The sequence below is a fragment of the Trichomonas vaginalis genome, chromosome IV (assembly GCF_026262505.1).
Source record: "Trichomonas vaginalis G3 chromosome IV, whole genome shotgun sequence".
Classification (NCBI taxonomy): Eukaryota; Parabasalia; order Trichomonadida; family Trichomonadidae; genus Trichomonas; species Trichomonas vaginalis.
The window spans coordinates 28,423,972-28,439,024 of record NC_067206.1 but is presented as its reverse complement, the minus strand read 5'-3'; the positions used below and the strand labels follow the sequence as shown (position 1 = coordinate 28,439,024).

General features: G+C 32.5%; 3 protein-coding genes and 1 pseudogene across 4 annotated transcripts, besides 3 other annotated features; 3 read left to right on the top strand and 1 right to left on the bottom strand.

Moving 5' to 3' along the window:
* The first annotated feature begins 3,267 nt into the window (after positions 1-3,267).
* Positions 3,268-3,297: a terminal%2Cinverted (terminal inverted repeat of MuDR-3_TvMULE3 transposon ID:TVAGG3_0184690).
* Positions 3,268-6,013: a mobile genetic element.
* TVAGG3_0184700 (MULE transposase domain-containing protein) lies at positions 3,959-5,632 on the top strand (the record flags this gene model as incomplete). Its single annotated transcript, XM_001327199.1, has 1 exon — positions 3,959-5,632. One exon carries the CDS (start codon positions 3,959-3,961, stop codon positions 5,630-5,632), a length of 1,674 nt encoding a protein of 557 aa, XP_001327234.1.
* Positions 5,984-6,013: a terminal%2Cinverted (terminal inverted repeat of MuDR-3_TvMULE3 transposon ID:TVAGG3_0184690).
* Positions 6,014-9,763: 3,750 nt separating this feature from the next.
* On the bottom strand, positions 9,764-10,576 carry TVAGG3_0184680 (attachment subunit-related family; the record flags this gene model as incomplete). The annotated part of the gene is made up of 1 exon (XM_051225771.1): positions 9,764-10,576. A coding segment is annotated over one exon (813 nt), but the record flags the coding sequence as incomplete, so codon positions are not given.
* Positions 10,577-12,000: 1,424 nt separating this feature from the next.
* On the top strand, positions 12,001-13,002 carry TVAGG3_0184670 (protein of unknown function, DUF4106 family; the record flags this gene model as incomplete). Its single annotated transcript, XM_051225770.1, has 1 exon — positions 12,001-13,002. A coding segment is annotated over one exon (1,002 nt), but the record flags the coding sequence as incomplete, so codon positions are not given.
* A 449-nt stretch (positions 13,003-13,451) lies between these two features.
* TVAGG3_0184660 lies at positions 13,452-14,626 on the top strand (annotated as a pseudogene). The gene has a single exon. A coding segment is annotated over exon 1 (1,175 nt).
* Positions 14,627-15,053: the final 427 nt, after the last annotated feature.

The window sequence follows — 15,053 nt, the reverse complement described above, 5'->3', positions numbered from 1 at the left end:
AACAAGGTTTGATATTGCCCATGATGTTTTAATTAGTCCGCCACCTGAGAATCAACATCCAGAAATTGATGAAGAAGAGACACAAAAAGCAATTTATCTATTACAAAACTTAGACTTTCCTAAGAAATAAAATTATTTAATTTATTCTTGTTTGTTTTTTAATTAAACATGTATATTTATTAACATTTCCTTTTTTAATACCTTTCCAACTTCTATTAGTAACAAACACATAACTAATTTGAAGATTTAGCGTTATGAAGAAGTATCCAAGTAATAACGTCAATAATGCATTTGCGATAGGATATAATTGCACCAAAGGTTAAAACTTGTATAAAGAATGAAAAATGAAATTTAATATAATTTTTTTTCGAAAAAAATCCATGCTTGGCTAGATTTTCATAGTTATTGAATATGCATTACTGACATCTTGTAAAAGATGCCGATCAAGGCTTTCAAGATTGCTAAATTTCTCGATTAAAATTTACATTTTTTTTTATTTGTGTTTAATTACATTTTACAGTTTGCAGACTTACATAAAATCCGCAACATAGTGGTTATTTAATATTTGCCCCACAGTATTGTAGTTTGAAATTTACGATAAGATTATAATTGATAAAGTAAGGTTTTGTCATTAATGCATCTTATAAACTTTCATTGATAAATATGGATAGATAAGTTCTGTGTTCAAAAGTAAGCATTTTTTTAAAACGCGCAATTATATCAAGAACGACTATCATAAATTCATGAGTATCGATGATTTTCGTTTAGGATGGACTTAATCGGCTTGATTGATATACATATTTTAAAATGGCATAGCTTTGTGCATGTTATGTCAAGCATTGTGCCAAACCAATTTAAAATGAAACAAATTATTTTAAAGAAACTATATATGAACTATTCGAACACTTTATATTAATGTAGGGAGCTATAAATTTAAATATTCTAAAAATTTATTTATTTGTTAAGAGTTCGGAACAAATTTATTATTGAATATATAGGAAATCAAATAATTATGCATAATCGCATAAAAAAATGCTGAAACAATGAAAAGAAAAAAATAGTTGCCCAATAGAAAAAGTCGAACCCATACCCCTACCCATTGAGTTATCCTCACTTTCAAGTTTCGATCGAAAAAAAGGTATTTAATCGCGTAACTCGCACCGTTTAGTAGTATTTCGAAGTTCTATATAGTATTAAAGATTAAGTTACATTATGTACAAAATAACTTTTTATTGTTATTTGATTTTGATAGCATTATTAGCTGAATATGAAAAATCTCGTAGAAATAATCATTTCATTCAGACATAAGTATTGAATTGTTTCCCAACAAGCATAATAACACACGTTTCATATTATAATTTATTTCATTTCTGTACAAAATTTAGATAACGATATCAAATAAAAAAAACGGTGGCCTTTTTTTACTTCAAACTATCATGAAGTGTCACCAAATTGGGTGAGTATTCTTGCTATCAGTATGACATGAAAAAGTGAACGACAAAAATTGAAGATATTGTAGTTAACTCGGATTTTTTTAATTGCAAACACATCTATAATTTGTTTAAATATCATTTATTATATCAAAATCTAAAAATTCGTTTTTGGAAATCTTTGAATTTATGAGAAGTTCTACAAAGACACTTACAAATATAGCGTTTGCAATAAAAAGGCTCTTTAATCTTCTTCATCCTTGCTCAGAAACTTCTACTGGTTACCTTACGGGTAACCTGCAAAGCTGCTTCCAAGGCATCGGGAAAATAACGTATTTTCGTGAGACTACCTTTAAAAATATTTAAAAATAAAAACAAAAACAAATTAGCGCAAAAGAGCCGTATTTGGTTCATTTGGCCAGGTATGACTATTTTGGACATAAAGAGCTATCTTAAACGCAAGTAAAGCTCTTGTAATATTAAAATTATTCTTCATTGCAGAGAAATGTTTCATTGATGGTTCTTGGTACAGAACTGTTCGAAAATTATTTGATGTTATAGCTCCAAGTGCTGAAATGTCATATACATTTGAGAATACAATGATTGCAACAACAGATTGTGGGAAGAAAACACAATTAAAGTAGTTACTTCCTGCAACTGCATAGAATATCTTTGCATTTGACCAGAATTTCACTGTTTCGTTAAGTGGCCTTGGCGTTTGGTAGTCTTTTTCCCATGGAAAATCTGGATAAGTTGTGTTAACTGCGTTAAATAGTTTATCAAAGTTACCAATGAATCTATTTCTTGTTTTTCGTTGCGAGATAATGTATCTATAAGGGACAATTCTTGTCAAATTAAATCTTTCTCTGATTAATAAAGTTAATTTACGGAAACAAGGTCCAAGATGATTCATATGGGGTCTTGGATTAATATTTATGTATAATTCTTTCGCAAATAGCCATTGGCTAGGGCTCAAATGTTGAACTTCTTTAGAAATATTTAATGTTGGGAAAAATTCGTTTATTAACTTGGCATGCGTGCAAATTGTAACTGTGGATTGCTGTAAAATATCACTCGGAACTTCCATTAAAGGCGAAAGACTATCTTGTATGAAATGACCGTAAATTGTAGAATAGTAGTGTCCGATACTGATAACTAGATCTCTTGTACCTATAACTGAACCATTAAGCGGCTGGTACAAATATCGTATTTTTCCTGGAATTCCAGAACCCAAGATAAACTTGTTCTTATAAAATATCGCGCCATTTCCAGAAACATAGCAATTCCTTAAATGAAATAGGTTATTATTGTTTATATTAGAGATCTTTTGATGTTTTCCTCCCCAGCTTTTAAAAGAGAAATTATCTTGAATGTAAAGAGTGTGTTCTGTATTCATTGGGTCGTTAGCCCATTTTATTTTTCTGATATCTATTATTGAATCTTCGGGAATTTCTTTGTGATAACCTGCCTTTGCGGATATTTGTTGAAGAATCGCCAATAATGAAACAATTGATACTTTAAAGTCAGAAATAATAATGAAATCAGTTAGTTTGAGTGCGAATATTGAAAGAAAAATAAGTATTACATTGAAAATTATGCAAAAGGATTTAGTCTGTATCATATTTAGAAAAGTGCCAGTTCTAAAAATTCAGCGTCATATCCATTATAGAGATTAGGACAAATAAACGGGTCTTAACTTTGAGAAATAAGTTCATTCAGGGATTTCATAGACATTTTGTCACTCATTGGTGTTGAAATTAAGAGAAAATTGAATGGTTTACAATCTCACTCCTGACATCATCTTCTTTATTACTCAATTTTGAGGTGATAAGATATTGAGTAGGGGTAATTTTAGCTAAAAGTGACACACCCGTGAAGGGTGTGATTACCGATCGGTAATTTCGACAGTTTAGAATTTAAAATTTTTTATGGAACTGTTGTGAGTTTCATAAAGAATTTAAGGAATATAAGCAAAGATTTGAATCAAAATCTTAGACCTAAGCCGCTCGATTCGCTCGCGGCTTTCTTTATTATTTTAAATTTGCATATTTCCATCAAAAGTTCATAAGGTAAAAAATTTCGTTTATATTATTGCAAAATAAAATCTTCATTATCAAAATAATATTAAATGATAATATAATATAATTTATAAACAACTATTATTTAATAAAGTTTAATTGCCAAGGTTCATCTAATTTTTTGATTTTTAATGTTTTATGAATTTTATTTATCATGTATATATCTAATGAAGATTATATATGTAGAAGATAAGTACCTTAATATGTACGTAAAAATTAATGAAATTTATTTTGAATGTAGAACCGAGCAATTTTCAAATTTTGTGCTTTTTTTGAATTTTCTCGATACCAGATAAGTTGTGTTGGCTAAATAATATATGGATACAATGTGTCTTATAGATGAATATATGCACAAAGTTTAAGAGGCCATTTTCTTTCAGAAACCGAGATTTGTGAATTTTTTCAAATTTTGTGCTTTTTTTGATATTGAAATTTCATTTCATTTTTTTGATGCATATCGATGCACCATGCGAACTTAAAGAAAGGCTATCTTATATAGATGCTATGAAAGCTGTCATTGATAACGAATGCCATGCAGGTTGTCCATATCAATTAAAAAAAAATCCAAATTTAGGGGGAACAAAATTAAAATTCAGGTGCAGTGCAGATAAATGTGAAGCATGTATCTCATTTCTAAAGGATGATGAAGAATATATCCTAACAGAATATAATGGAACACATAATCACAATCAAATCAAAGATGAGACAAAGAAATACCACACATTATCACAATGCTATCGTCGGGTACTTATTAATTTTATAAAACAGGGGGGTGATCCGAAAATGGCTCAAATTGAATGCGACAAAAAACTTGATCTGGATGATCCACTTAACAGGCCATCTTTTTTGAATGCATCTTCAGATCAAATGAAAACAATTCAGGAAAAAGGAAATAAAAAGATCAAAGGTATTCAAAAGTACGATGATAATCAATTCAAGTCAACTCAATTATTTAAGGGTATCAAAGAACAAGAGTCACCAAAAGATTTAATTTATTTCGATGTCGATAATTACAACAAACCAAAGAAATTAATCTTTTATTATGCTTCTTTCAAATTTCTGGACATAATCAAAATTGTGAAAGAGCATTTTATTGATGCAACCCATTCATTACTTGAATTTAAAATGTTGTTTTACATGATATCAGCCAAATTTCCAAATACACATGCATTCCCAATTTTTCAATTTGTCGTTTATCCAAACACTTCAGAAAATATTGCATTCTGTCTCAAGGCATTTTTTAACTGGGCAAAAGTAAAACCAAAATATTTTATGTCAGATTGTGCACAAGAAATCGAAAATGCGATTATCAACTCTTTTCCAGAAGTTATCCTTCATTGGTGTGCAGTTCATGTAATGAGGGCGTTCAGAAAAAATTTGAAAGATTATGCATTTGAGAGTTCAGACAAATTGATATTAGATACAAAAATGAACTATCTTGCATACGGCAGAAATGGCAAGAAAGAATGGATTGAACCAACGTTCAAAAAAATTCTGGAAATAGCCAAAAAATTCCCAGAATTTTCAAAATACATACAAAATCAATGGATATCAAACCAAGAAAGATGGACAGCCGCTGAAAGAGATGAAAATTTAGCTCTCACAAATAACATTTCAGAATCGATTAACAAAAAAATTAAATATTACTACTTTGGCGGAACAATTTTCATGAGATTTGATCGATTTGTGATGAAATTAATCGATTTTATCGTTCCTTCATTTTATTACAGAATTTCTCAAGATATACGGCTCAGAGACAAAATTCCAAATCCGTTGCCATCTGAAAAAAAGCCAAAAAAGTCTACAATCAGACTGGATACAGAAAAATGTATAATGCTCACTGATAAAATTAAATCGTTAATAGTTAACTCATCAGCAAACTTAAATACGCTTCAATTGGGTTTAGATGACCTACTTGATAAAGTTGTCAAGGCAGCAAAGGTTCAAAAACGAATGACCCAGTATTTTTCGAAATTAAGTATCCCAACGGAAATCAAGCTTAGTATTCTCACGCAAATTACAGAATTTGGATGCAATACCCCTCAATTCATTGTTGAGAATGCCAAGTCTTTTCAAGATAAAATTATTACAGATTTCCACCTTCAAATTTATACAACATTATAAAAATTTATGAATAAAAACTTGATATAAAATAACATTTTTATTTTTACTAAGAAAAAAAAGGTTTTTGATAATAAATTTATTTTATTTCGAAAAAGTAGCAATAATCGTAAAAGGGTATTGATAGGCTTGCTAAAGTAACTAATTTTAGCTGTCAAATACTTTTGTATTTTGAAGTAAATTAGTATAAATTTGTTTTTACTTTAACTCCCTTTGAAAACCTCAATTTTCCATACAGAGGGAACGGGAATAGCATCCAATATTCCCTGAGAATGGTTGCGCATTCTCAGTTCCCTCTATATTTCGAACGAAGCTCTCATCGGTCTTTTTTTTAATACTAAACGTTTTTTCCCCTGTCACTTTTAGCTAAAATTTGGGTTTGCCATAAGATATTTATGTTCGGAAAAAAGCTATGACAAATCAACATATAGTACCTACTAAGGGTGTTATACATTTTTTTGTTATTGTGTTTGTGGGATGATGTAAGAAATGGTTAAGGGATCACATCCTTAGTTTACAACTATTCAATTTTTAACTTTTGCTTTAAAAATGGTATATAAACTAAGAATTGGCGACCATTATTATGAAATCTATAATCAATGATATGTTGCCATCTTATGTGCAAATTTTCAAAAAAAGTATTCAAATACACTCCAATATGCGATTCACTGTGTGGTGAATCGCAGAAAATCCTCTAGATTTGGGTTGTTGACTTTTTTCAATAATGAAGATATAGACTCTTAATCATATTTAAACATATTATTTCAATAAAAAATGAACATCGGATGGGCCAATTTTGAAAATCTTGATCAGCGGGCTCTCAGTGAAAACTCCAATGTTTAAGGTTTTGATCAAATCTCTTCTTTTTGATATCTGAAACGACAGATAGGTAGATAATGATATGGTCATGTTATAGTCATGCTTATGCAGAATGATATCTATTCTATCAAGAGAAAAAAGACCTCGAAGTGCAGAAAATTGAATAGTTGTAAACTAAAGCGGTGATTATTCAAATCCACCATTAAAAAATTGATTATTCAATTTTATTATAAATATATATCGAACACAATTTGAATATCATATTTCATTGTGAGATTGTCGATTATGTTGAAGAAAGTCACTCAATAAATTCGATTTTTTTACCAAAATTCAATTTAATCGTCATCTCTTAGAGTGAAGCTCCTCATTGGAGCTATAGGACCCCAACGTGGCAATATATTTCACCTCCATCGTGCTATGTATACATCAATGAATGTTGAGTTATATATAATAACACTGCAAGGACATACATGTCATAGAAATGAATCCCTGTGAATAAGGGATCCTTTGCTTTTATATGTATGTTTTATTAACAACATTCATATCTAGATACTCGCAACTAACATAACCTTATGTCATTTAAATACTATGAGATAATAACAAAAGCGTATAAATGATAGGTTTTTATATCAGGCAAATACATATATAAATTTCTAAAGGTGCCATTTTTTTGATGAGATAATTATTTTTGAATTGGAACTGAAGTATTTCTGGTGATTTCAACGAAATCGAAAGATTTATCGAGGAACTTCAAGCATTCTACTCTTGCTTTGCTGTTTGAAGGCCTTCTTGACAGCCCAATTGTATTTTGAAGGTGGTGCTTTATCTTATAATAGATAGGGCGATTCCCGAAAGCGTCATACGCTACGTAGTTCATGATGAAGTCTTCACAATTGTTTTTCTCAGCCGAATAGTCTCTTACGCTTTTATATTTATATGAATGATAGATTTCAAACAAATCTACGTTTATAAAGGAAAGTCCAGTAAGAACAATGTTGAAATCACGGCCTCTCTTCCAGCTATACTTTCCTTTTCTCCAAAGAGTTGCGTAATTTCCGAAAACTGACAATGGAAAGCCTCTACGTTTAAATTCTTCAAAAGCAGTGTCTAAAGCTGTAAAATTAACGAAAATATCATCATCAATATTGCATATGGTCTGAGTCTCGAGGGTTTGGGGTATTAAAAATCGAGCAACAAGTTCTCTCATTTCAGTATCAATTATTTCAATAGGAACTGTAGAGTTTGAAATGTTATATGCAGTTAAATTAGGAGCCGGTATTGAATGCTTGAAATCGTTCCAATATATGTAAATTTTTTCGCAATGCTTAGATTCTTGCTTTAAAAGTGAGTTTAATATTTTAGATAGAATTGGAATTCGACGGAAACTACTTAGGTATATGATTGAGTATTTGTCTTTACTTAATTCTCGATCAGGTTTAAGATTTGATAATCCAGGGCCAATAACTTGTGAATATCCGCTTGTTTCAATTATTGAAGTACCAAAAATGACTGAAAAGAATATACATAGCAAGGATAAAAATGTTATTGATCCAAAATTTGTCCATAATTTAACCAGAGCATAACTCATATCTTTTAAGGTTATCGTCCGACCAAACACCAATTATCGTTTTTTATATTTATGATTATCTCAGGAATATTCATGCTATTTACTTTATCATTTCAACAGGCAATATCAATATATTTTACTTTCGCTATTGTAGTTCCAAATAAATAGCATACACAATATTTTGATAAAAAATCAATCTGACAGCGAAAAACGGTTATTTGTCGGTACTTTCCCTTTTATAGCAAACACTTTTTTGACACACATATGACAACAGAGGATTATACCATGTTTGAGTTACTAAAAAGAAAAGATACAGGGTGAGATATAAAAAGACATCGACAAAAACGAAGTTCATTATACTCAGAATTTAAAGAATAGTAAAAATGAATATGAAACATGACTTTCATTTGATTTCGAGATAACATATCAATATAGAGATCTTATTGTGTTATGAAAATCAAGCTAAAACAGAGCTTGGCGAGCCACAAAAATTTGACGTCAAGGGTTAAATGAGTTTTGGTTTTATATTTCAAAAATCTTCCATATATATATTAGTCATTGAATCAGTATTTATCATCGTTTTGTTTTCAACTATTGGCGGTATCACGTATAATGGAGAATTCCACAGTAACATGAATGTTTTATTGTCATGGTCAGGAGACCTTTTCAATCTTGGACCAGCTATATACGCCGTAGTCAATGCACATCCAGATCAACATATTTCCTTTTATATTACAACTGTCAATGCAGATTTATTACCAAAATATAAAACTCATTTTGCAGAACGCCCAATCCTTAATACAAAATTCTATTTCGAAACATACCAAACACGGTACTTGACTAAAAGAATATGGATAGTTGGGTACGACACTTATATTCGAATTGTTTTTCCTAATGCGCATCCTGAAATGGAAAGATTCTTACAATTAGATGGAGATGCAATTGTAGTACAAGATATTAAAGATATGTACTTCCATGATTTCAACAACCAATCTGCAATCGTAGTTTTTGATTTTGCAAGAAGATTTGAAGGATTCAAAAATTACTTTAACGCCGGTGTTATGGTATTCAATAATTTTAAGTACATAAATGATAATATTCTGAATAAATCCATTGAATACTTGAAATGGCTCAATGGACACATGGGCCGTTGGTACAATGATCAAAGAGTATTAAACAAAATGTTTATAGACTCAAGAATAGTTTTCCCTCAAAAATATAACGAATTTGATTTCAGAAAGTTTGGGAATAACACCAAAATCTTTCATTTCTATCGTGCGAAGTGTAAACCATATAACCAAAAATGCAACAGAACGCAAGCTCCATACAAACTTTGGGATTGCTTTTATAAAACATACAAAGAAAAGCCTCTTTTATGGCGCGATACTCGTAATATTACAATCTGTACAAATGAAATGTTCAATTAACGTAGATGGTAAATTAATTATGATTCTCACAATTTTGAGAACTTCTGACATCATTTGCCAGACAAATTGAATGCAATGAAGTATGATTTTTTAATGCTTGATATAGATTTGTTATAATATAATGTATTTATTTTTCTAGTTGAAGTCTTGCGGACATGAAATTAATTTTTTTTATTTTGGATATAGGTCAGGTGCGTGGGGCTTCCAGGGGCTGCGCCCCTTCTAGCCCCGGAGAAACTAGAGGAGGAATGATACAAAGACCAGATGAAAAAAATAAAAATATTATAATAAAATTAAATTTTTAGTCTTAAATTGTTTTTTTTATTCGGTATATTCTGAATCTTGAATGTCTTGGAAATTTTCTTCTTCTTCGCTCTCTGAGGTGAGGATTTCTTCGACTTCTTCTTCGCCATTGGGAGCAACAAATCCTGCGATGAAAACTTTGTATATACCTTCTTGAGGAGTCTCTATGATGAAAGTCGTATTGTTGAGGAAATGGAACTCGACATCTTGAACAAATTGGCAACTGCTGTGTGTGAATTTTGCAATTGTGAGAGGCTTTCCTTTATAGTCCTTGGGAAAGCTTGAGATGGTTACTGTTCCTCCATATGGAACTCTGGCAGGAATATCTAAAGCAACAGTTGTTATAACGTGGAAATTGTCTAAGAATTGAGGCATAGGTTCAATGCAGTATAGTCGTTTTGACTGGTTGTCTTTTGTGTAGAAATATAAATAGAATGACCTTTCACCATGTTCATTCAATTCTTCCAAATAATTGTATGAATTTGGATATATACGGACAAATTCAGCAATTTTAACTTCTTGTAAATGCTTCTGCAAGTTCTTTGGAAACAAGTGAATGAACTGGTCAATAGCTTGCAACGCTATGAGATTGGCAGTAACAGGTAAATATGAAGCAAACATGTCAACAAGTACGCCAGGGTCTTTGATTTCGTTTTCAAAAGGCTGAATGGCATCCATGACAGCTTGAAACATCTCGTTATAATCTCGATTGTCTTCTGAACCCCACTGTTCATTTAACTTATCTAACAATTCGAACCTTTTCTTTGCGTATTTTCTACGAACTTTCTCTGAAAGAGGAGTGTCTCTATCTTGTGTGTCTTGAATTTGAGACTTAAATTGTTTGCTAAAGGCGATATATCGTGTTTGCGACCTAGTGGTCATTGCAGAATGTGTTTCTGTATGTTCGATTGGATGTGTTTCTGTATTTTCGGGTGGTTGTGTTTCTGTATGTTCGATTGGAGTCTGATTGGTATGAACTTCTTCTGAAAATGCTTCTGTTCCGATAGTTGTTGTTGCCTGACCTGTTGGCTGAGTTGTTTCTGTTGTGTTTTGAGAAGAAGAACTCAAATTGTTGGACAATTTGTTTGCAATTGTATGAGGAAGTTGCTTTGGTATTATAGGAGGTCGTAAGGGTTTTGAGAATGGTGAGACATAAGTTGTAGGAACTTTAACTGCAGAGGTAGTCGACGAATTGTTTGCGACACTTGTTCTTCCTTCCATTATGAAAAATGAACTGTTTTTTTCGGACCACTCATAGAAAAGTTTGAAATAAACCGTTTTCGTCAACGGAGACCCCATCTATAATTTTATTTTATTGAAAAGTCTCCGTTGGCAAACCGTTCCATCTCAAATATTTGAGAAGATAACTTCACATTTTGACTTTTAAATACATATTTTTCACCATCGGACAAACTTTTGACTGGATGGACTTTACACGAACATTACACTTGTCAAAATATTTTTAACATACGATAGTATATATTTGTTCGAACAAATAATGGTCTATCGTCAACGCTCATAGAGATAGACCCACTTTTCTAAAGTATATATTTGAGTACTTTAAAAAAATTATAGAACAATATAACAAATATTTTACAAAACCGACAACACTTTGACCAAGTAGTTTTTTGAGCTGAACAAAAAGTGTCATATAAACATCTGTCAAAAACCGCTTTTTAACTTCACTTAAAATGCCACGTAAGCTACGTAAGAATATACGTAAGAGGAAGGGAGCATTGAAACATCCAATAGTAAAACTGACACCACAACAACAGTTGCAACAACAAATGATGAATGACCCCACTATGTTGCAACAAATGTCAAGCAACCCTATGCTTTTAAACCGAGTTATTGGTGCACAGAGTGGAGGTTTAAGAGCGGCACTTTTAGCGAAAATGGCAGGCTATGGTGGAGCTGCAGACGGAACAGCTTATAACCCTCAAAGTCAAATGAATTTGAGTTCACTCAAAAATCAAATAACAGATGTCAAAAAGTCAAACATAGACATACAGAAACAAATAAATGAAAATGAAAAGAAACTAGAATATGACAGACACACAAAGAAACTCAATGAGTTAAACGTAGAGAAAAAGAAGAAAGAAGAACAACTGAAAGAACTAAGTACAGAGGAATATGCGAAAAAAGTGTCAGAAAAAGCAGCAGAAGTAGCAAAAATGGAACAAGATGTTATAAATTTGAAAAACCATACTACTCAATATAAAGTACTGAAAGATGAAGAGATAAAACAAAAAGCCATGAAGACATATATGGATAGCGATGAGTATAAAAAAGAAGTTGAAGCAAATGTAAAGGCAGAAAAACTTTTACAGTTGCAAAACCAAACCGTACAGTATGAAAACTTAGCACAAGAAAGTAAAAATAACGACGCAGCCATGCAAAAGGCAATGAAAAGCGCAGAATATATAAAAGCTAATAATGACTGGTTAGATGCCCAAGCCAACGCCAAAGCAGCCCAACTTATAGGGTCAATAAGGACAAAAATACAAGCGGATGAAGACAGTTCAAATGAAGCTTTAATGAATGCTGACTTTAAGAATGCCTTCGAAGCTCTTCATAGTAAGGTGAAACTAGTGAACGACTTCTCATCTGGAAAGAAACTGAAGTCTGAAGGTTTCGACAAAGAGTTAAGAGAAGTAGCACAAAATATGACGAAAATAACAGATGCAGCAACGAGACAGGCAGTTCAAAGTGCCTATGACGCCGTTAGAGCAGCTGTTGTGGAAAGTCAAGAAAAAGAGTTACAACAGACCAAAACAGACCTAGTAAATGCTTTCTTAAAAACGAAAAGTCAAGTAGGACATTATGCTGCAGATGGAACATATGTGCCAGCTGGTGGAACTTATATACCACCAAACCCTCCAAGAGAAGCACCTGCACCAGGACTACCTAAAACATTTACATCGTCACATGGACACAGACACAGGCATGCACCAAAACCAACACAACAACCAACAGTTCAAAATCCAGCACCACAACAACAACCAACACAGCAACCAACAGTTCAAAATCCAGCACCACAACAACAACCAACACAACAACCACCTCCACAACCAGCACAGCAACCACAAACAGAGCAAAGACATAAAAGAAGTAGAGAAAAAGGAAACCAAGAATTCTTAAAAATGCTTAAGGAAGATTATGGTTACCCAGATACTCTTGACTTTAGTGACAGATATAAAGAAGCTATTAGAAAGTTCAAGGAAGGAAATACTGACCCGAACCTATTTAGCTTTATGGTTCAGCATCAAATCGGATATAATCTCAAACCTGGAAAATACAAGCTCGCTAAGGGATATGATTTAATAGCATATCATCCAAATGACATGGATGAATTTACTCCGAGATATTTGATGTCAGAGCTAAATGATAATTCAACTCTCTTCATGAAACGCGTAAAAAATAGAGACGGAACGAAAGAAGAAAGGTTTATGAGTCCGGATGACTTAGAGAGGGAACTTGTTAAAAACGGTCTCGGAATATATGAAATGCCAGCAGATGAGGTACAAGAAACTCCACAGGAAGAAGTTCAGATACAACCAGACACGGAAGAAATAGTTCAGCAACAACAGCTAGAAGAGCCTGAAGGAAACGAACAAGTCCCTCCTTTGGAAACTAACTTCACAGAACTAGATGAAGATTTGGAACAGCCGAAAAATCTTGACCCTCAACAAGTGTATGAGGAGATATGGAATCTTTCCAAGAGTCTAAGCAAAATTCGGCTGACATAGTAGAAGGATATCGAAAAATGTTTACCGACATACAAAAGACTCCAACATCAGATGAAAATATTCAGCATAGAATGGAAGTACTGAAAGATAATGTACGCAAATACAATAATCCTTTTTACTTACGACCATATAACGTTCAATCTTTGGCTGAACTCGGTGAAAATAAAAGGTTAAATTTCAACAAAACATATAGAAATGAAACATTGTTTAAAGTTCATTCAGAACCTAACCAATATGGAAACAAACCTACTTTTGTTTCTGCAGACTATGGAACTACAATGAGATGAGGTCATAAAGCTAATCCGGATAGGTGGTTCATAAACTTACAACCTCAATTCCAAGAAGTTGTAGACGCAATGGAAGTGAATGGTGAACCAGATATAGCTGGTATTTTCAGCGCGGCTTTAATGCCATTGAAAGATATGAAAGATGCAGATATTTTGGACCAGTATGAAATGAACATGGCTGAGGGAAATATAACACCTGACGTTCTAGAACATTTATCTCAAAGAACTACACAGAACCATAGAGATGGTATATTTGGTGAAGAGTTTAGAAAGAGAGTTAGGGAGAGAGAAGGAAGAGAACCTATTGTACATGACCTTGCAAACGAAAGTTTGCAAAATGTCATAAAAACTTACTTTGCAGACAATGAACCGAGAAGGGATGAATATTTAAGAAAACTCAAATGGACAGTACCAAATGAAATGTTAGTATTGAAAAACATGTTCCATGACAAAATAAAACCAACTACAGAAATAAATGACGCAAGACTGAAACGTTGGGTAAAAGCTTTCCCATTCACAAAAGATATTATTGGTAACATGGAAAGAAAACCAGAATGGCTACAAAAACATATATTTGGAAACGAGCTTATTCCATATGGACAAGCTATATTTGAAGAGCTTGAACCGGAAACTCAGGAAAGAGTCATGCAAACAATAAGCGACGACTCAAATACAAACTATGACAAAATCTTTCTAGGATATTGGTTACCTGAGATGGGCGACCAGAGCCCAAAGGCAAAAAGGACATGGGAAATTTACAACATACTAGGTGAACATGAGGCAAAGATGCAACAACTTGAAGCAGAGGGCAAGTTACCAAAGCGACACCAAAGAAGAAGAGAAGAGTAGAACAAAGTGAAAGTAGTGAAGAAGTAACTTCATCTAGTGAAAGTAGTGGCAATGAAGGAAAAAGAAGAGTTAAAAACTCAGCCAGGAAGAAAGTAAAGCTTGGTCCGAGTGGGTTCTATTATGACATATAAATCCAACTATTCTATATTTTTACCCATATGAAATGTACGCCGCTCAGAATATTACGCCAACAGTTTTGGATGCCATGAACGGAAATGTTTCCGAATGGTATAACGAATGCGACAATGCCATTAGAAGGTCAGAAATAGTTCCTGGAACTTACGAATATACAACTGCTGTTTCTTATGGAAACGTAGGTGAGTTTGGAGAAGGTTCTTCAACAACAGTAGATATTGCTTGCGACAGGTTTCATATTATTTCTATTGACAACTCATTCTTATACGTGGAACAAGACATTGAAAT